Raw genomic sequence first — 22930 nt, 5'->3', positions numbered from 1 at the left:
GGGACCCTAGAGGAGTTCAAAACGATGGTCCGTTAAGCTGGACCAGATGCTTCCCCAGCCCATACAATTTTTTCCTTAGTTGTATGGGTGTGGGGAAGCATCTGGTCCAGCTTAACTGACCATCGTTTTGAACTCCTCTAGGGTCCCTCTATTTAGAACAGCAATCAATTTTTGGGTGCATTTTCGGTAAAACTTTATTTTTGTTCAGGGGGGGTGTGGCTAGTACAGAACCCAATGCCCCTCGGAGTGTGATTTTGGGAATGATCCCTAATTAAGGAGTTTTTTTTAGGATATTAACTGTGCAAGACAGCTGAATATTACGTTTCACACTAAGTGCAGCTAAGATGTACATTGTACTGCTATGTTAACAATTTTGTACTCGTCTCTAATTTGTACAGTATAGCAGTACATTTTTTGTGGTGGTTGAACAGTACTATTATCCACTGAGCTATACTATGTACACGATAGAGTGATACCCTGCTCAGCCTAATCCTAATGTATTTGAGTTGTAAGTATATACTGCTAAGTGGCACATTTGTGCTTGTACCGATTTAAAAAAATGGTTCAGCTGCGCTGACATCATAGTCACAATCTTTCAGTTGTAATTAATAACAATATGAAGCACTCCAACATTGTATCAATTGACGAAATAGTTCACTTCAATCTTAGAACGAAGTTTCGGTTCCAACATTCCATTTACATTTCTATGACTCGAAACGTATTAAGTTTGAAACCACACACGTAGAAAGTTTACACACATGAAATGCATTGGTCTCGCTAAATAAAATGTAAGTTTTTTTTTCGTACTCTCAAATCGTTAATTAAAACCCAACACTGACACGATTTTCTAAATCAAGTTTTTCTTCACAAAAAGTTCAATGTTGTTTAAGGAAGAAAATCCACTAATTTGTTTGACTTTGAGACAACTTAATGACTTGTTTAATTAACAAAATTTTGAATCTAGCTCATGAAAAATAAATAAATAGTTTAGTTTCACAACAGTCCCGACTTGCTTACAATTTGATAAACTTTGGTTTGGGTTTTTTTTTAGGAGAAATAAACCAAAAAATTGATGATGTGTACATAAAAAGCATGCCGCGCCAAATCTTCCATAAAATATGAATTTTTAAGTTTCAAACTTTGCAGATTTAATATAAATATTCGTTTATGGTCTATAAATTCAAACCTAATCCATACACCAGCCGTCGAGCATAAACTAAACTTACTTTATACACCCAAAGGAAAATTATTAACACACACATGCTCAATGTCCATAAATTTTCACAATAAATCTGTAAGAATTTTGAATTACTTTGTATTTTTCGCGCTACATATGGATGGATCTAATGTATTTTCGACAAAAAATTGCATTTATTTTGCAAAATCTAACGATTGTTCCTAAAGCGTATAATTAACTGTACACCACATTGCATCAAAAAACAATATCATAAGTCTGAGCCCGCAATGGCAAATTTCTATGCCAAAATAATAATTTATGCTACATTGACTCCGTAATTAACATAATAATATAACAAAGTTATTTTCAAATATTTGATAGGTTCATTTTCGTATGATTTTTAACTCTTCATTTTGCATATCAACGTTAATATGAGAAATGGTCGAGTTGCGAGAAAATTCGTTCATTTGGTTGTGAGCCGTGTCACTGCGTTTGATGATGTGTAGGTGACACATTTTCATTGACCAATTTGCAATTATATTTTCTAGGAATATGTTTGATTGATGGGTGTTATGGTATGTAAACAAGTTTTTGATTTGATTCGCTAACGGGCCTCATTCGTATCTTCTATTGTTTCTTTGGTCAAGTTTCCGATGAAGTCGTAGGCTCTACATAAGAAATACAGGTTGTGAATATAGAATGTTCTTTTACCATCAGTGGTACTTAGTAATTCATAGTAATTAGTAAAAAGTTATGTTGTTATTTACCATGTAATATTGCATGCATGGAAACGTAACTTGATTGCCAAAGTTTAAAACTTTGTGGAGTAATAAAAATTTATGAAATCGTCAACAGTTTACGAAATAATTATGCAGACATAGTTTATTAAATTTTATGTGAAATTTGGGTTGTCCTTTTCAATAATAAATGAAATATTTTCCGAACGCTCAAGTCCCCATGGTAGCACAAAAAGATAAATAATTTTTTGCTTAAATATAATTTTCTCCGAAAGGGATGAAATTTAATACCATTTTCTTCGCCCACTAAGAATATTCACGTGGGTTTACCTTTTGACATTGCATATTTATTATCTAAAAAAACATATGTATCACCGACTACCCACCCATAGCAGTACGAAAAATCTTATAATAGCAGAAAGGTTACCGCGTTTTTTTCATGGAATTGTTTTTCTCAGCAATATTTTAATTGATAAACAACATAGAAGCAGCAAAGTACCTTTATTACGGTGACGGGACATATTTCTACCATGTGATGATCGTCCCGAACGATAGTATCGTCCGGAATATTATCGCTTAATAATCAATATCGCTCAGAAAGATAACATTACCACTGGGTGATTTTACTGTCCAGGGTGATCATTTCTGAATAATAATATCGCCCAGGGTGACATTTTAAGTGATATCATCGTGTTCTGGGCGATAATGATAGCTTTTTCGATGAATAATATCATCTCTGAGTGATGATATTGTCCAGTCCAGAACTGCATTTGTCTGGTCTGTCTTCCTTGATTATAGTTTCAACCAACTGAATTCAATGTTTGCATCCTCTTCTTCTACGCGACATAACACGTCATTAAAAAAGTTGATAAGCAAAATCCTATTGCAACACAAACTTGTGCACGCCGCTATTGCTTGACTGGGACATGAACACAAATACTTGTTACGTTAAGTTGCAATCGGTGTTTTTCACATGTCACCAATCAGTGTTATATCCACATGTAAAGTCACATCGTGTACTATATTTTTGCGTTGTCACCGAAGTGATATGTTCAACTTATTATATAAGGATTTAAGTTCGTATAGGATGAAAAAAATGGATATATCGAACCGATAAAAAGTGATCTTTATTTTTTAATCAATTTCCAAATCTGCACTATTATATAAGGGTAGTCAGGTCATTTTTCCCTTGAAACGTCCGAAACGTACAACAGATTCTAACGATTCTAACGAAATCGATGAAACACTTTCTACGATCTGAAATGCATTTTTCTTGCACTTTTCTTTTTATAATTGAAAATTCTGTACTACAGAGTACAGAACTTTAGCTCGTACAAAGATTTTAAATTTTTAAGTGTGCTCATGTCATTGCACTATAAAAAAAATCGTTCACAAGGAAAAATACGTGTTTCAACATGGAAAGGCAGCACAAATAAAACACTTTCTGTCGGAAAACTAAAATAGTCATTGCAAATTTTTAAATTTTTAATAAAACTAGACAAAAAAATGATGTTAATGCTATAGCTGTGGGTTCTCTTGACGCAAATGAATGACCTAATTTTTATTCCAAAGATATGACATCCATGTTTAACCAAACATTAAAACGTTTATTTTCTTTTCTTTCTTGTTTTAGAAAACATGTTATTGTGTCGCTTTTAACGTGGAAATTGTAAAACATTTGGCTTTATAGTGGCATGAAGATAAATTCATTTTTTTATATCAACGCGTATACCGACTTAAATCATTCTTTTGTATTATTTCAGCGCCAATAGTTTTTAGCGAAAGCATGAAAATAATTTGAATAATTGAATGCCGAATGTTCTTGACAACTTCTACTTCTTATAACAACTATAACAATACAATTTTTAAAATCATTTAATTTCCCTAGAAAGAAAACCATTTAATTGCTAACGAACCGTTCTTCGAATAAATATTTCCTGAATTTTCTTCACATACCGAATTTATTTTTACCATAAAATACGAAAAGATGTTCGAAATGTAAAAACAAAACTCAATATGTGTTTGAAAAAGCAGACTTTTATGCATGCAGTCGACATACATAAATTAAATGAGTTAGGAAGAAAAAAAAATGCTCGAGTTGGGCTCTTATACAACACTTTTGAGTGGGTGGTTATGAAGTGCTTTTTTGATTTCTTTTACCATTATATACTATTCAAGAAAGCAAGAATTAGAATGAAGAAACAGACACGCATACACGTTGAAATCGTATTTTTTTATATATAGTTGGAAACTGGACGAAGTCGTATACAATATAAAGTCTAGCTCACGCTCACTTCGACATCAATATAACGCGAGACTATAGAAAATGTGTTACCAAATATCCATGAATTCGTCTTTTTTTTATTTAATTTTATTTTCGTGTCCCAATTTTCACACCACGTATAGTTAGGAAAATTTTCCGTTGTGGCATCATAACTAAGCAATTAACACAATTTAAATTTGAATAGGGACATAACATCTTTTGCATCGAAAATTTTGTTTTTTTTTTTTATCGGATTTATTTGACTACGGTGGTTGGGTTGGGAGAAGCGGCAAAATAATAATTTTAATAAAAGTTCGTGATGAAAATTGAATATGAAAATTTATTCAAATTTTGAAAATGTTAAGTGAATTTGTAATTAGATGACGTTAGATTTTTTTAGAATTGTTATTGAATTATCTGTAAATTTCATAACAGGTTTGATGGCGCGTGTGTATTACGTTAACATTGTTTTTTTAACGGGCCTAATTTTGTACAAAACGAAATTAATTTAATTTTCTCATCAAAAATATTGTCTAACCTCAGAAGTCGCCAACTGAATCCGTTTTCTAATGAATGCAAATTTAGAATATCATTAATATCACAAATTGAACTACATGTAACAATACTTTACAAAGGTAAATGGTACCAAAAATATATATCTGCCTTTTAATGATTTTTAACAAATGTTCAAAGAACTAAAACGATATCCTTGGCTTTATTATTGTTTTCTTCTACAAATTGGCACATTTTTGAAGTGCACAGTCAATTTTATAGGTTTATGTTAGATTAGTGAAAAGTCACAAGTTAATCTCAAAACACTTTGTGATGTTAACCGCCAAGCAATAAATTATACTTAACAAATTGCGTATCAAAAGGTTTGAGACAAGATCATCATTGTGTTTATTAAATTTTCTATGTCAAGAACTGTAGCCCCGGATTTACTACGTCCACCGACATATTTGTTTTTATTGAAATCAGAATTTTAAGTAGAATAATTATTGTAGTTTCGAAACTGTTTTTTGCCAAGAGTTAAATTTAACATCTGTCATCTGTCTATGAGGAGAATCCAGTTTATGTTGGTAACATTGGTTCCTCCATTCAGTCTATTGAGATAAATATACTGCAAAGAGCAAGCTTAAGGACTACATCGTTTCAATCATGCAAATAAATTTGCAAATTTTCTTTCACCCCAATTTTAATAAAAGAGTTTTAGAGAAAGAAGTCACTGCTTAAAATAATCCCAACCCGGTAGAAGAACCATTCAAGTCAAAAAATAAACTTTAAAACCACACGACAATATGCATACAAAATACAGTGTGTGTACTAAAGCATGTTAGGTATTTCGTCAAAGAAACATCGACCATTTTTGTGTGCAGTCTGTACGTGCAACATTTCTGTACACCCATACACAACACATTTCTTTCTTACACAAATGGCAAGAATATTGCATAAGATGATTATAAATGCTTGAAATTCGAACATTGTTGATTCTATTCGACTAAACTAATTATTAATTACAAAACAAGTTTGGCTGGCGATTCACTAGAATCTAAAAGAAAGCATAGTGATTTGTCACATAAATCATAATGATGCACACATGTATACAGTAAAGTATATTAAAATGCAATGCGATGAACATGTAACATGTTTTACATTGCATTACAATTGACAGATCGAACAAGGACGGAGAACTCAGAAATTGCCAGTCGTAGCAAAAACAAAGTACTAAAATTTAAGATTTATTACAAATTGGATCGTTAGACATGAATTCTACAGCTATATCTAACCAAAAATTGCATTTGATTTCGAAAATAGCATATTGAGACTAGCTACTACATAAACGTTACATTTAATTATTTACTTAAAAAACGAGAACAAACTCAAAGTGTCGTAGACGTTTTATACTCTGTTGGGTCGAATTCGATTTTATTTTTGTTTATTCTGTCGCTAACATAAATATATAATAGGGAATCATTGCCTAACACGCATTTAAGAAATTGTCATCCAAATAGGCACCAAAAGAGCGAGCGAATTGTTGGCATCGATTCGTGATGTTGCTATCCAAACCATTCAAACGCATTGAAAGATATTTTATTTAAAGTTTTGTTTATATATTTGAAAGAGCGTCAGTGAATATGGGTCTAATTAATGATTTTAAAGAGAAATTTTCTTATTATGAAAGAAGTTCAGGGTTCAATGTTTTAAATGTTGAATGGAATTCAAGAGCCATTTTAGAAAATTGTCGGCATGGCAATAGCGTCTAGATTGATTCTAATTTTGTAGCATTATTTGCGTTGTTAGTCAGGTACAGTTCCCTTCGCCAAATTTTGTATTTATTTGCAAAGAAAGTTTTGGACACTAAAATTACATTTAGAAATTAACATTTATCCAAACCAGCTGTGGTGCTTCCACACAATTCACCGCTGACAAAAAAATAATATACCAGAATGGTTGGATGGTTTTGAATGCAAATGCAGTAAGTAGCGTAAGTGAAAATTACCATGAGTGCAGTTTTCGGATAGTTTCTCAAACAGAAAATGATGATGAACATCGGCTACTATTTTGTCGGACACAAACAAAGTGCTAAATAACGATCAAACGACAATAAAGATAAACCAAATGATCCTCGAAACGATCACAACCGTTTCGATAAAAATTTAGTAGTAATTAAAATACAATTTTGAATTATTTAAAGACAAAATAGTTCACATAAATTACAGTCTCTTGTTTGTTAAAACAACTTACGACAATTACATTCGTCATTTTGAACGTTTTAAGTGACGTTGATTTGCTGTAATTTTGATTGATTTAGAAACATTGCATTTTGAGCTAAGTTGTTACAGCAAAACGTTGATGAATATTATTTGTTGCCAGAGCGCACGATAATGTTTCAGAACCGACAAGTGCATCGCAACAAAATCTTTTAATCTGCTACTTCACTTGTATTAAGTACATTACGCTTAAAGGGTATATTTTTTTGAATTGGTACTCGGCCTCGGCCTGTCTCCGCTATCAAAATTTTTTCTCCGCCAATAACGGATTTGTTCCACGGTTTTTCCGGCTCTTTCTATCCCCGAAAGTTTTGGTTGTCCTTTTACATAACTCGGCGGTTCGCTGATGGTAAATGGTCAGAATATGTAAAATCGTCTATCAGCGGACGCCTGAGTTTCTATGGTGAGCGAATAAAACTTGCTGGAGACGATAGAGCGTGAAAAGCTATGGAACAAATCCATTATTGGTGGAGAAAAGATTTTGATAGCAGAGATCGCCGTTTTGTATGACAAGTTACCTCAGATCAAATTTTTAACACTGAGGCAATAGAGGCAATAGTCTAATGCCTGAAACTACGATGTTTTCTTGAAACTAGAGTTTTGAGTCTTAAAAATTGTAACTCAACAGACTGTTATTGCCCTAGAGCTAAAGTTCATCGATTAGTCTGTAGTTTACTTAGTCTCGAGAAAACTTTTAGCTATCAAAAGTCATTCCAATAATTATCTAATTCTGTGTCTAGACCAAAAAAAATGTGAGTCAGGTGCCCATAGTATCCCTCTTCGGACTAACTTCATTTCTATGAAATTAATTTCCAGTGTTTTCTCAAAGTAGTGAGTCTTAATTGACGTGTAAGTGTAATGACAAAGGTCGTTAATTACCGTAATTTTTTTGAAATTATACACGTCAACAGATTTGACTGCCACCCACTTCGTCGATTCGTTAATCGATGTAATATAATGCCAAGATTTTTAATCTTTGTAAACAATTTTTTCTCGGTTAGACATGCCCACAAAATGTTCTGTCTTTTTTTTACATTTCATCGCCGTTCGTGTTTTAATTAAACAGAGCGACTTGTTCCGTGTGGCACTGGCTATGTTTATTTCTTTCATCATCTTACAATGTATGAAAAATCTAGTGTGTGGCACTTTCAATATTTTCAATTTCATGCAATTGTTAACGTGCCATTGCTGAAGAGGAACATCTAAATTGCTACAATATTATTTAAGTATGTCGGAAATTACTTTTTATGAGAATCAACAAGTTGTAGCTACAATGAAATCTTTGGATGTTTCACCCCTAAAAGAACTTTACGGAGTAATCATATAATCTCAAATAATGCAGTCTGTCTCTCAAAGTCTTTTATCCTCACAAGCTATCAACTGCTTCTTAGAAGGGAGTAAATGAAGATTGTGTGCTGTACAGTTTCTTTTGTTGAACGTTTGACATTACAAAGTATTTTTTCCAAGGCTAAAGTATTTTCCATTTTCATAGTATACACGCTATACACATTTTGTTTTGTATTTTTAATCGACGATAAACATTTTCCATATTCCCTGATGAACACATCGAATGAGTAGAACCCTTGAATAAATTAATTTATGTAATAAGCTACCATCCATCATCCACACAAATTAGGATGAAATTAATCAGAACTTCAGTATACGATTGTTTATGCTTGATTGGGAATTTGTTTTCTTTGCTGGTTATTTGTGTTTACTTCAGAATAATTGATTTTTTCTTTACTTCAATTTTTTTTATTTCTTACGCGAATCAAAATCAAAATTGTTGATTTTTATGTTGAATTTATTAGAATTTCTTTTCAACATTGATCTTGAAGATGGTAATTTGGTTGAACATAAGATAATATCTCTGGTTAAACATAATTTCATTAGCATAAAATGAAGAAAAACAACTGCGATAATGTGTGTATTGTGTCTGAGCCGAATGTTTTGTTAGTGTCGCCAGCATTAAAGCGTCAACTAAATATTTTATTTTTCTGGTCGAGAGCCAAGTAGTGTCAGTTGAAAGACTTAATTCGATTACAGAGATGTCGAAGACAGTCAAACCATTCGAACACTTTTGCTGTGCAAAGGTATTGTTGTTTTTCTTGCCCAGATAATTAGTAAAAATACCTTCGAATGTATGGCAACCGAAATTATATTGACGATTTATTTTTACCATTTGTCTGTTTGCTTCTTTTCTATCGAATCACGTCTGTAAAACCTTTCTAATCTAAGCTCAAATCAGTTGCTATCGATCAAATCGATAGATTGCTGCACAAAATCATACTTTTTCGTTGTACCAAAACAAACAATAAGCAGGACACTGAAAGTGTTCCGAATGGATTCTACTAAATTCATTTGATAAATTTTGTCGCAATTTTCTATGACAGTTTATTAGTAGTTATCTTGTAAATACATTTGTCAAAACAAGGTATTTTTGCAATAAAAATAGATGAATGCCAAAGTTAAGATATGATCTAGTTCAGAATACATCCGAATTATTTTATTTCATTCGTGTGCAGTAGAATTTGTGCATTGGGCGTATAATATGCGTATATATGTTGTGTGTACAGAGACGAGATAGGATGAAAGAGAACTTGGTATGTGAGCGAACATTTAGTTAATGTATTTTAATTTAAAATTGACTTAAGTGTTTTGATGAATTTTATCGCTAAAGTAAAATCAGGAAAGAAGTGTGTTGACGTTAAGTGTTGTGTAACGATATGTATGAGTTTAAGTTATTCTTTTCTTCAGATCATATGAATTTCAAACGAAACATACAGGTATAATGCGCTCAATAACGTTATATTGTATTGACACATGGCGTTACACTTAACATTTTATCAAACATATTTTCATATCTTTACTAACTTGCATCTACCTCCTTCCATTTTACTGTTATGGAATTAAAACTTCCAAACGTTGTTATGCGATTTCAATCCAACTCATTTTACATGAGGGAACAAAGTTAAAGTACGTCTCATGTATATGACAATGTAACATGTGGGTGGAATACATAGGTAAATCGGGTCTGAAATGAGTCGGATTGAAAACGCATTTTATAACCTGGTTAATAACCTGTCATAATGCAGCCATAAAACAGGAAGAATATTGAACTATTACCAAAAGACAATCATGAACCTTCAATGACATTATGAATATCTAGACTAATACAAATATGAGTGAGTGCCATAGTTTATCTTACGGCGGTTCTTCCACCAAATTTTATTGTCTTTTCAGTTTAAAATTTTAGTTTGTGATCTCAACATTTAGAATCTTCGCAATATAAAATGACAATTAAACGTGAACGTTGTCACTCAATTTGTACTGTGGTAAGTGAGCGCTGTGAATTATGCGCGTAGTAAAATTTATTCGAAGAACCGCAATACTATGTTCTGTACTTTTAATTGTCATTTTGTATTGCGGAGATCGCACAGTAAAATTACATTACAGTCGGAGAAATATAGATTTCGGGTTTCTTTAGAGATAGCACTCTCTCAATTGCCATTTGAAATACCATGCGAAATGAGAGAATACAGAAAAAAAATACCATGCCATTTGAAATACCATGCGAAATGAGAGAATACAGAAAAATCGATGAAAACAATGATGTCTCCTAAAATCCCGAAATCTGTCTTTCTTGACTGTATACACGCAATGTGTACGTATCATTTGTTTTATTTTGATTTTCAACTATGAAAATCCAGTCTAGGTATATCTAGCGTCGAACTGTGCCCATAATTCTTTGTATGAAGTCACGCAGCGACAACAGAAAAGAATCAAAAATGAAAGAATAATATTTTAATTGCATGATCAAAATCAAACTGAACAAACATATATTACATAACCTGCACTCTTTTTTTGTCCATAACAAACCCATATCGTAGATTATTCTAAGTTTAATTTCCAAATCGTTCACCGTAAAATTTTCGAGTGATTTGTTTATATTCATTTGTTTTATAAAACGCCGAACGCCAAAGTTGTTGAAAACTTATAGTCTCGCTTAGAGTGACACCTAATTTTAAATATACAATTGCTGTATCCCTATCAAAACAATATTTAAATTTATTTTTATTCCCATTTTCACTCTAAGACAAGAATGTATGTACTAGTTGATATGTATTTAAAAAAATTTATATGAAAATCAGCCTGTCGGAGGCATACGCATCAACGGTAGGATTTATATCATATAGATATTAAACACGTTTTTACGATTTCGTAGGCGGAAAATGATTTGCATACAACACACACACATTTTACGTGTGGTAGAAATCTCTATTTTTTTTGTATAAGTTTTTGACGCTAACACATATTTCGAACTATTCTTCACATAATTGCCCTTGAAATGAAGCTACAAAAAAAATGTTTGCAAAATCACATTAGACTATAAATTACTTCGTTCGGTTTCTTTTTTTTTAAAGCGAAAATAATCAACAAATTTTTGTTTTAAAAATGTGTCCGACAGCAAATGTTTCATGTAATAAATAAATGAAAACGCCGCAGCATTTTATGTGTGTAGACATACCAAACACCAAGAATTCTATTGTTATTTTAAAGGTTTGTGGTTCGTTTTATTATGACAGTATCGTAGATTTACGTTGCTCACAAATGATAGGGTACGTTATTAGATCGAAATTGCTTACGCTAATGAAGTTCTGATCATGACGCCGCTTTGGCAGACTGGTAGACTACGTTCAATGTTCAACTGAGATTTTGGCACATCGACGAGAGAAAATTATTCCGCACGGTACCTTTACTGACAGAATTCAGGCTGATTTTATGGAGCCCGTAGTGTTTTCAACAGTACTCTACGTGGCGTGGTAGAGTGTTATTTCTGATACCTTGTGTTTAATTATTTTCTCTTCACAAATAGTACATGCGAGCTGCAATGTGAAATGAATAGTCATTCACACAGCGCTTGCATTGTGGTGGACGTTTTATATATCTTTTGCTTGCTATAACTTTAAAAATACTATTCTTGAAATAGCTTTACCGAGGCGACACGTGTATGTGAAAGTAGTTGATGATCACGTTTTCAATTAATATTTGTATTTAACACAAAATTTTGTGTACAAAAAGAAAGAATTTGATTTTTTTTTTTGAGTTTTCCATTTCTATACGGACACTGGATGAAAATTTTTACCGATGGACTGTTACAAATCTGAAAAATCTGACTTATTAGACCAATGTACAGGGGGTTGTGATTTATTCAAAAAATTCATGTTTTCATTAATTAAATTCAGTAACTGAACACATCTACAGGTGTACTACAGGAGTGAATAATATGAAAAGATGAGCGATTTTATCAAAACTTTCGAACCCAAAATAATACAAGGATTGCAATTCTGACTCATAATTATAAGTTAACAGAAAACAGTGTGATCCCTCATATTTTGGTATGGAGAAGTACAAATTTCCAACTTTTGCGTAAATTTATGTTAGCAAAAATCGTAATTTATCCAATACTTTCCAAGGTTGGAACAGCAACTAATATTATACTCTCTATGTGGAATTATTCTATCTGAAAACGTTTGTTGAGGTTTCGATGCGTTTATCAGAACCAGAACCGCAACAAACTACCTAAATAATCATCATTTGTGCACTGCACAATGTGTAGTTTGTGCAATATTAAAGCGTTTCTGTATTTTGGTGTTTTTCAATTGTTTGTGTAAATCCAATTAACTCAGGTTGTACGACCAGAAGCACGGCTTCTAAATTCGCTAGAATTAATTAAAACAAAATTTACCCACCCACAAATTGTCCCGCATTTAGAATTCACAACATGGGGACAATTAGAGTCCCAAAATGTGAGAAGTGATCAGTATCACGTCTCAATACTATTATTTGCAAACATTTTGAGATTTTTATTGTCATTAGGGAATACGACTCATTAATAAATACTGTAGTCTCTTGGTCTCTTCATTTTATACATTTTCTTTCAACTATGTCCATTTTATTAGCAAATGCAACACATGCGTACCAGCTGTTTTGATTCGTTTCTGTTTTATTCTCATAGCATGTGATGCACATAATGAAATTACAACGGCTGTATTTTAGAGGTATCTACCATTTGATTACACATCTGTAACTATAATAAAATCCATTAGTTTGTCTACTTTTTCTGACGTTTGCCGCATTTCAATTTCGTTCTCTTGTTGCTTAAAATTCAATCGCCACATCCGAATCATTCGATAGCACAATATAATACATTTAATTCAATCTACAAAATTAAATAAACCATCACAACTACAATAAACAATACGTACGTGAATACGTCATCGCTATGTATATACAGACTGTTAAACTTCGTTAGCATTTACCTTCGGTATTAACAATACTACAATACAGTAAATCAATAAAATTGATTAAACTATACAATACCTATACACAACGCCAGACAATATTCTCCAACAACAATATTATTGACATATTTCTCTCCGCTCGATCATACCTAAATATAACAACATTAGCATTCATTTTGAAACACATTTTCGTTGTAACAATGATATCAAATTGTATTTTTCTCTCTTGTTCATTTTATTCATTTAATATTGTAAAAATTTGCGGTCTGAATCTTTCTCAATAAATTTTAAAAGTTAATGCAAAAACATGTTCTTCGGCTCTGTCGCTGAATGAAACGTCATTCAACAGTGGTCCGTGTGGTTGTTGTAAATTAAAAGTGGCAAAGACATTAAATTCAAAGTACCTGAAGACGTTATTTCGTTTGCGTTTGATTCAATAAATTTTAAGTTGTCTGTTGCAAATTGAAAAATTAAATATTTAAAACAAACATTTTATAGAATTCACTTTTGTGCACACACTCATTTTCATGCAGACGATGCTCATAGCTATCCCATAGTTACTGTTTATTGGTGAAAAGTGTGATTTTCTTAAATTAGAAAAAAATGTGGTCAATCAATTGCATGATACTATGAACATTAAATTTATGTTTTTTTATGCCAACTGTTTGGTTGTGTTGTATTTTGTAATTAGATTGAAGAAAAAAAAGGTGATGTGGTGACCATATTGTTACTTATGTTCAAATTAATTGTTTTCATTTCGCATTCTTGGAAAATGAAGATATTTTATAAATGTTTAAATCCATCAACGTTGTTTGTGTTAAAAACAGTTAAAATTGGATAACAATTAGAACAACTAACCACAAACATGTTTGCAGATGTTGTGAATGTTAACCATCAAAACATTCAGATTATTATGCACGAACACTATCAAACAAACAACTCTTTACATTATCCAACGTCTATTTTTAATGTAAGTTTGTTTATTTGCAAGTTTGCTTTCAGTTAAAACTATTAATTTTTTTAATGATCGTCTATTACATTATAAACATTTTATAGTTTGATTCTCTATACGGCCAACCATTAAAAATTCACTTTTCTTCATTTCACAAAAAAAAAATTGAATGAAAAATCTTATATCTTTTTGTTGTAATTCCATCCATTTCATCCATCTTCAATTTCGTTTATTTAATTTTTCATAAAAAATTATGCTTTGACCGAAAAACTTTTCAAAAGATAATCGAAAGATTTTTTTAATAAACATTCATAACTTTTATAACCATCTGGCTTTATAATGGTTTATTAACGAAATCACTGACCTTACTTCTTTCACCAATAAATTTTATGTTCTTGTACACATATAATTTTTGTTTTATACAGCGTCATCATCATGGTGTATATATATTATATACGGTACCCTAGATCGAGAGATTCTGTTCTAATTACTCATTTTTTATATATATTTACTTTTTCATATCTTTTTTTTATTATTATTTTCATTTGTATTGTATTCGTGGTGTATTCACAAAATATATCCTCTATGCGCTTTTTTTTATTATTTTCTTCTATATTTTTCTGTTATGTAATCTGTTTGATTATTTTGTTTTAAAAATAAATTCGGTGGAAAATTGGGTGTTTTATTTGGAAAATATATATGAGAGATTTTGTGAAAATTGTGGTTTTTTTCGTTTTTGATTGTTTGTGTTAACTTGAGAATATAATTTATTTCATTGGCTTGCTGATATTGTGTGTGCAAGACGATAAATTTCTTTGTATATGTTAGGTGACGGTTTTGGCGTGTATTGTTAACTTGTTTATGGATAATTTTTCTTTTGGCAAGACCCCTTTTAACTGTTAATCATTCATTGCTGACATTTTACTGTAAAGAAAATCATTACATAATTTTACGCCATGACGAACAAATGCTAAATGAAAGACTTCGTGTCTTCTCTTCAGGGACAAACAACAAACCATATGGTTTCATGGGTTTCATTTGATCAAATGTGGTTGCATTGTCCTTTAATTATGTGCATGGCTTTATTGATTTTGAAAATTGGATACGAAATCCTTTTCTGCATTCAATCAAGTTGTTTGTTTGATTTATGTATACGACTACATGGCAGGTAGTACATATTCCTTCTGAACCAAGTATAAAATTACTGGTTGTTAGTAGAAACTACCTGTCGAAACATTTCAATTAAACGCAGATGTTATTGAATTTATATATTCCCAGAACAATCACATTTTGAAGCGTTTGTCGTTCGCTGTCCGGGGAAAATAACAGTCGGTCTCTGTGGACGTACATTTGAATTGAAACCGTTATATTGCCATTTATTTATCATAACTAGTTTTAATTTAACCGATAAACCATTGCAACGTTATATGAAATTAGCAGTACCGTAAATTCCTACGGGATGGGAGTTCAATTGCTCATTTTATTGTAAACATGAAGGTATTAACTCTCTGGAATAACTCACCCATTCGTATAACTCTATCCACAATTATCGTGGATACAAATCTCTCGAGAATTCGTACGTCTACAGGACTTCAACTTCTAAAAATCTAGTGACTCAAACTTTCGAGGATTGATTGTTCTAAAGAATTTCATAGGCCTCCAGTAGTCTGCTGTCTCTCGATGCGACAGGTCGTAGCTGTCAAGGATATGTTGTTGTGAAAACGGTAGCTACGACAAGATTGAACATACAAACAGGCATTCCAACCATTCACATAAAGTATCGACTGTTATTTAATGATTATCATTATAGGAATGGATGGGTCAGATAAACGTTTCTATTTTCTGCAAATTTAATTTCTTTTCTAACAAGATACAGATGGCATTTACCGTTTTACCATTTCTAAGTAATGAACTACTCATTTATATTATATAAAATAGTTTGAGCAATCCAATTGATAAAATCTGCATACCATTACTGAGCGGAAAATATATCTTCCAGCCAAGTAAACCATTCCAATGATCTGTCATCTATTCTAAGAAAAAAAGCTGTGCAACGTGTGACCATGAACTACTTTTTTCCCGATGATAATATTCGCATGGTTTTGACTTCATTCAATGGAGAACTTCAGCAAAATGAGGTTACCACCTGTAATCTAATTCTCTATTTATAAGAAAAAGAGAACGACCTCGTCATATATCCTAAAAGTTAGAAAAACAAAATGCAAAAAATATATCAAATAAAAATAAACAGTAACGTACAATTAATACAAGTAACGTAATGTGTGTCCAATGGCCAAATACATAGAATTCGCCACGAATTTCATGTAGAAAAAAATTTCTTTTTCAATGACCATTTTTCTAATATTAATATTCCAATACCGAATTATTATTTTGTGAAAGACAGTCGAACAAATTATTTATAATTGATGACCGTCCTTGAAAATGATGTATTTGGATTTCGAGATCAATACGATGAGATATGTTCAATGTTGTGGGTATGTGTTTGTGTAAGTGTAAAAAATCAATAATTAATTGTCGATTTTATGATTATTATTATTAATATCGATTGTCGTATTTTCTTGTAAATTAATGAACATCATGTTCTCAATCCTGTAATATATGTTGTACTATAATCTATGACGCCCACACGAAGTCCTGTATTCATAGTAACATACTGACTTTATGTCCACCACGTACAATAAATATATTCTGATTGTTCATTGTCTGACTTAGAATTGAATAAGGGGTTTGATTTGCACGTACATAAGGACGTATTTGTCTTCTTGTGAAGAAAAGGAGACTGTAACAAATGGTAAATGAAATTTTAGAAGCAAAAGTTATATTGGCAATCAACAATGATTTTTAAGATTCTGGCTTAAATGTAAGTTTAAATGTGAAATCGATACCTGAAACCTGAAAATAATCCAGACAATCTACTTCATTCTTTTATGTAGTCATGATCATATATTTTTTGGAAGTATCGGCTATGAGACTGGGAGCTATCGCCCATTAATCTTACATGTATTAGAACCAGTGTAACATTGTTAATTACACTCCTTCTAGCTCGTTTGTTTTGATTTAAATGATTAAATCAGTCAGTCTGCTTTCTGTCGAACATGTTGAACTGGACAATTTCTTTAATTTTCTATTTCAAGACAGTTTGATTTATGAATGTACACAATTTTAACATAAATAATGACAATGATTGAAGATTGTGTGCACAGACTTTTTCTCGCCTGGTAAAATAAAACATTTATATTGATTTCATGTAACAAAGACATAAAAGCTAGTAATGCAAGCAACCAAGAACTCAGAGCAAAATGTCTTGATTATTGTTTACGTTGAATCAACCGTTGATAATGTTTACTAAAACTTATTTAACGTTTACTAGTTTACGCCTTAATTGAAGCTTAATAGAATATGCAAGCGTCTGTTACATCAGCACCATTGGATGTTATGTGGCGACGATTCGATTATATATTTAACAGCGACCCACCCAAAAATCTATTGGAATGTGAATTTATTTTTAATTCAAAAATAAATACACAAACACAACCCAAACAAAATATATTTCTATAACTTCCGAAAATTCAATATTTCTTTGCCCAAGTTAAAGTTTAGTGCGTAATATCCTTTCATTCATCAATAGAAATCTTACAAATTGTTTAAACATTATTTTAAGAATTTTCAAATACGTCATACCCCCCTAATTCTTTTCATCACAATTGGAGAACAATCTTAAATTATTTAGCACAAAACAAAACACACACGTCGTCATGCCAGTTTGAATCCGTAAACTGTAAACTACAAATTTGAGCAGAAAAATGCTCTACATATAATACGTTTGTGTATCGACATTAATTTAACGAGTAGCGCTTCAGCGCAATGAATCTTGTGTTCAGTTTTTGTAAACAAATGGATGGTTTTAAGCGTTGTTACGATATTTTGTGTAACAGCCACACAGATATTTATGTCTGTTTATTGAATTACCTTTGAAACAACACTCATGTCGACGTCGACAAGTTAAAAGTTTGAGTCAACAGTATGGAACTATACAGAACACAATTCAGAAGATTGTTGTAGCATTTTTTGATAGATTAATTTTAATAGTATATTATGTCATTAGGACTGAAATGAAGATCTCTGATTTGGGAGTAGTTGTGGGTTTTAAATGATTCCACACAAAATTTGTTTAGCAAATGAATATATAGATTTTTTTAGTATTTCAACAAGAAGCAAGCGAGTTCCTAACAAATATTCAGAGAATAAAATCTAGATTTTCATTTGTTGAAAAAAGGTCTTGTGGAATCAAACATGTCGAATTTGACTTATCTTTTCTCTGTTGTTTAAAAAGCACCTAAAAATGCAACAAAATGATAATAATATCAAAGTTGCAATGAGTGCTTTGCGGTCGAGCTTGCGGTTCCCGACATATTCCTCTAGCATCCACCCAGCTAAAAAAAAAACGAAAAGCCTAAGTATTAGCAAATAAATTAAACTGCGCACTTGTAAGCACTAATATTGATGGCTATACCAACATTTCAATGTCCTTCAAAATCAAAATGAAAATGGATTTTAAATATACATTTTACGTCGATTTTGTTTGTTTCATTTTTGTTATGAAACCTTAAGGAATTGGAATGAATATTTTAGACACAATGGAAAACATTAACGATGTTTCGTTGAATGTTTTAGTCACTTTGAAGTCGGCCAATTTTTGATTTAAATACGACTAAAAATCCTAATTTTCTTTTATTATTTTCCATTAAATATTTTTATTTTGTTTTCCTCTTTTATCGCCTTGGTTTATTTTCAAAAATGAGTGTTTTTTTCGTATCTCTCCATACATCTTGTAAACATCACGTGGGTTTTGCACAAATATGACGAATATCTTTTAGCGTTATAAATTATGATCACCTAAAAATACTATTTTCATCATTATTACAACTATTATGAATAATTCGCCTTATACCTCATCATTTCTTCAAGTCGACAGAATTAAGAAAATGTGTGTAAACACCGAATAAACGTTCCATATGAATTGATCAGGAGTAGCTTTTTTACCCAGTTAACCATTTGCTTACATGTGTTTGGCGGTTAGCATTAATAAGATAAAAATAATTTTTCTTTAAATAAAAATAAAAAATATGAATGTTGGTATTTAAGCGACGTTGAAGATAAAAAAAAATATTTAACCTAACGACTTAACATTTCAATGCAACTGAATGTTTACCATGTTGTTGTGTATTATCTTGACTTATTTATCATGGTGATGAATGATTTGTATTGCTCCGAAAATATAATAAGATGTCAAAAGAATCTGTTTGTGGTGAATGAATTACATATTTTTAATTATAATGTGACTGTTGTTGAAGACCTGTGAATTCTGGATGCAACCGACGAAATTCACGTTTTCACAATTTTTCTCTTACAAATTCCACAAGTGATATTCGACATTTTTTCCGTTTTGGAAGTTGTTGTGGTTTGTAAATGATTCCACACAAAATTTGTTTAACAAATGAAAATCTAGATTTTTCATTTTAGTATTTTATTCTTTTTGCGAGTGTGTGCTTACCAAATTCATAAAATAACAATTTCGATTAACGAAATTCTTATGGAATCAATTACAAACACCCCTAGATACTTCGGCAAAAAATATATGTGAATAGCGTGAATTGTGTCAAACCCTTGATTACAAACCACCACCTACTCCCAAATTAAAAATCATGTCGAATCTCACTTTTCTCTCCCTGCAGTAAGAATCAGTTCATGTTTATAAGGAAAATAAAAATCCCAGCTTCACCCAATGTATAAAGATTTGAATTGAATAACAAAAGTAATGTCTCACATCGTGGACATCTCACACTGATTTACATTGAAAGAAAGCAAAACAGCCACTAACTTCTGATTCATAAACTTATTCAAGTATTCATGCTGGAAATGGCACTCACAAAGACAAACGGTCTCTTGAGAGCTCTACATACACACAACTATTCGTTGTTTACTCAGACAAATAAAGTGAAGCCTGGAAACTTTCAATATGATTTTGAACAAAAAGATTCGTCGTTGAGAGTTTATGATCAATGAATGATTTGTTTATGAATCTATGAATAAAAGGACAAGGTTATCGGTATCGGTACCAGATTCTAAATTTTCTTTCTGATCATTAAATACAAACAGTTTCTGCACAATTTACTTCAATCAATCACTTCTTTCAAGTACAAAATAATGAAAATAATCAAATCAATTTTAACTTTTATATTTTGAGTATAATATTGTGTGGTATTTTAAAGTAAATAAGTTAAAATAATCCTACTGTCAATTAGCTGTGTAAATGGTAAATATATATTCAAAAAGATTCCACAAAAAAAACTTCTAGATCTTGTCCACACATAAAAACACGTAGCACAGTTTGACATATTCAATTCAAAAGATTCAAAACTTAAAAGAATTCTTTTACAATACTTTGGATTCGCATTTCAACCCACAATTTTCCATCCGTTCATTCTGCAATAATTTTGAATTGCTCAATGAAAAACGAAATTTCCCATTTCCACAAATAAATAAAACATTCAAAATCACCAACCTGTTACCGGTGTTAACGCTCTTATAAAAAAATTATATTACTTAAAGAATAATTTTTGAATTCATTCACTAACATCACACGTAATAATAAGGCACAAGGCGCATATGTTTTCTCTATTATAAAATTGTATACAATTTACCCACCATGAATTTACATAATCAATAACGTAAGAAATCAAGCGTTTAATTTCTCTCAACGAACAGGTTGAATGTTCTAGTAGAAGGTTACGATCTCTATTAATATATATATAAAATCAGATAACTGCAATTGACTGCACTTTTATTTAAAAATAAATCAGAGAGGTGCCAAAATCTCTTGCTTGTTTTTTTTCTTTTTTCTTCTTTATTTAAAATAAATTAAAATCGTCATTTTGTTTACATTGTGGTGGATGCAATGAATGCGTTGAGTCATTGAATTATGTAGTCAATAATTTGTGTTATCTATCTTTGTTTTCAGAATCCACGCACGACGTGGATGGACCTTCATTGTGGCGTTTAACGCTAGATCAAGATCTACTCGATACACTGACACGAAGATTTCCGAGCTGGTTCGATAATCTATCGTCAACGGCTGGAGACTCGTTTCAAACAACGGCAGAAAAATATTTTACCGTCAATTTGGCCGATATTAACGGAATGGCCGAAGGTTTGTTCGATACTTTTTCTATTTTATAGATGTGTTTGAATTTTAAATTTTTTTGGCTTCTGATTTTTGATTTCTGGCTATGAATTGATTAGCTACCTATATCTGATCCGTAAATTCGTTCACAGGGGATAGTCTAGGCAACTCAGCAGCCCCATCCGGTCAGCCTTTATTAAGCGTGGAAGATGCATCTAACACAACTCTAACAAATTCGATGACCTCAAGACAATCACCGCCAAAAGCTGTCGTGGATTCGTCTCCACTACAAGCACAAATGGATAAAAATAAAGAATGTAAGTTGCTTGTACCAAAGACAATTTTCAATTCACTTGCTCTGTCCCTTTTTCATTCGAAATATTTTCACTTACCAAAAAAAAATGTTTCCGTAGTACTGAGAAAAGAAAAGTATACAAAAAATAACCAAAGACATTTCCGCAATTATCCGCATAATTAAAATTTACACACACAAAAATGTTCATTCATCAATTATAAATTTTTTGCCTATGTTTTTTGCAATCTTTCTTTGCCACTTGAGAATTATAAAAAGATTTTTTATGCATATTTTGAAGGCACTTTGAATTAACCGTCCCATTAACTTATATATATCACATTGGAGAAGTTATGCTGACGTTCGGAACACTGAAGTGGTGGTACTTTTTACGGTTGTCAAAGCCAATAATAACTTGTATTTGATTCAAGTCAATTTGGAGAATGTCGCTTAAGTACACCTTATAGTTTGCTTTCGTATACAAAATATATCTCTATACGCCAATGACTTATCCCACCGAATTCGATGCGAAAATTTGCGGTCTTGTTATTAATTCCATTCCGTCTAGTCGATATATAAATAACACAATACACAATACCTTAATACAATTAAGTTGTTTAAATATTAAATTGTGTTTTTGATTCTGTCAATGACACTTTAGTGTATTAATGGCCTAGGTGACATAAAACTGATATGCTTCATTTACTAAAATGCTAATGTCGAAAATTAATTGCAAAATTTTAATTAAATTAATTACAAAACGTACATTACACTTCATTATACACTGTGTTCTGTTCAATTTATGTATCACATTTTCCAATTTACAAACCAAACAATATTAGCATGATGATGATATTTTCTCCGTGGATTCTCATTGTTGATAATGTCAGTAGAAATTTCATATATTTATTTTAATCTACTGTACTGTTTTCATTATGGAAGAAGTTTTCCTATTTTTTAGTGCACATATGTTTGCGGTTATCTGTAGACGAGATTAGTATAATGTTGTGTATAAAGAAGTATACGTTATATCCAATCCACTGTATTATAATGACTGGATAAATGTTTAATTAGCTGGAGGTTATCATGTTTCATAAACGGCAAGTGTTCGACTATATTAAATCTGTTACTTCTATTGTTTAAAGGTCTTGTGTTGTTTGATCGAAAATCTTTTACTTCTTTGATATTACTTTACGTTTTGCTATATAAGAGTAGAGTAGCCGGATTTT

The 22930-nt window shown here is 31.4% G+C and overlaps 1 protein-coding gene across 4 annotated transcripts in view; it reads left to right on the top strand.

Annotated features, from left to right (window-relative positions):
• Positions 1-22930, top strand: part of LOC119083333 (myocardin-related transcription factor B-like) — a 68185-nt gene that overhangs the window by 32813 nt on the left and 12442 nt on the right. For 3 of the 4 annotated variants that reach the window (XM_037193023.1, XM_037193024.1, XM_037193022.1), the window contains 2 exons: positions 21248-21436; positions 21562-21726. In XM_037193023.1, coding sequence (XP_037048918.1) covers positions 21427-21436; positions 21562-21726 — 175 coding nt within the window. In that variant the 5' untranslated portion in view covers positions 21248-21426. Of the gene's footprint in view, positions 1-13579; positions 14224-21247; positions 21437-21561; positions 21727-22930 lie in introns of those variants that run through there. The other variant, XM_037193025.1, reaches the window with a different exon arrangement.

The sequence above is a fragment of the Bradysia coprophila genome, unplaced genomic scaffold, assembly GCF_014529535.1.
Source record: "Bradysia coprophila strain Holo2 unplaced genomic scaffold, BU_Bcop_v1 contig_588, whole genome shotgun sequence".
Lineage (NCBI taxonomy): Eukaryota > Metazoa > Arthropoda > Insecta > Diptera > Sciaridae > Bradysia > Bradysia coprophila.
The sequence above is the reverse complement of the archived record's forward strand: the minus strand, read 5'-3'. Positions and strand labels throughout refer to the sequence as shown.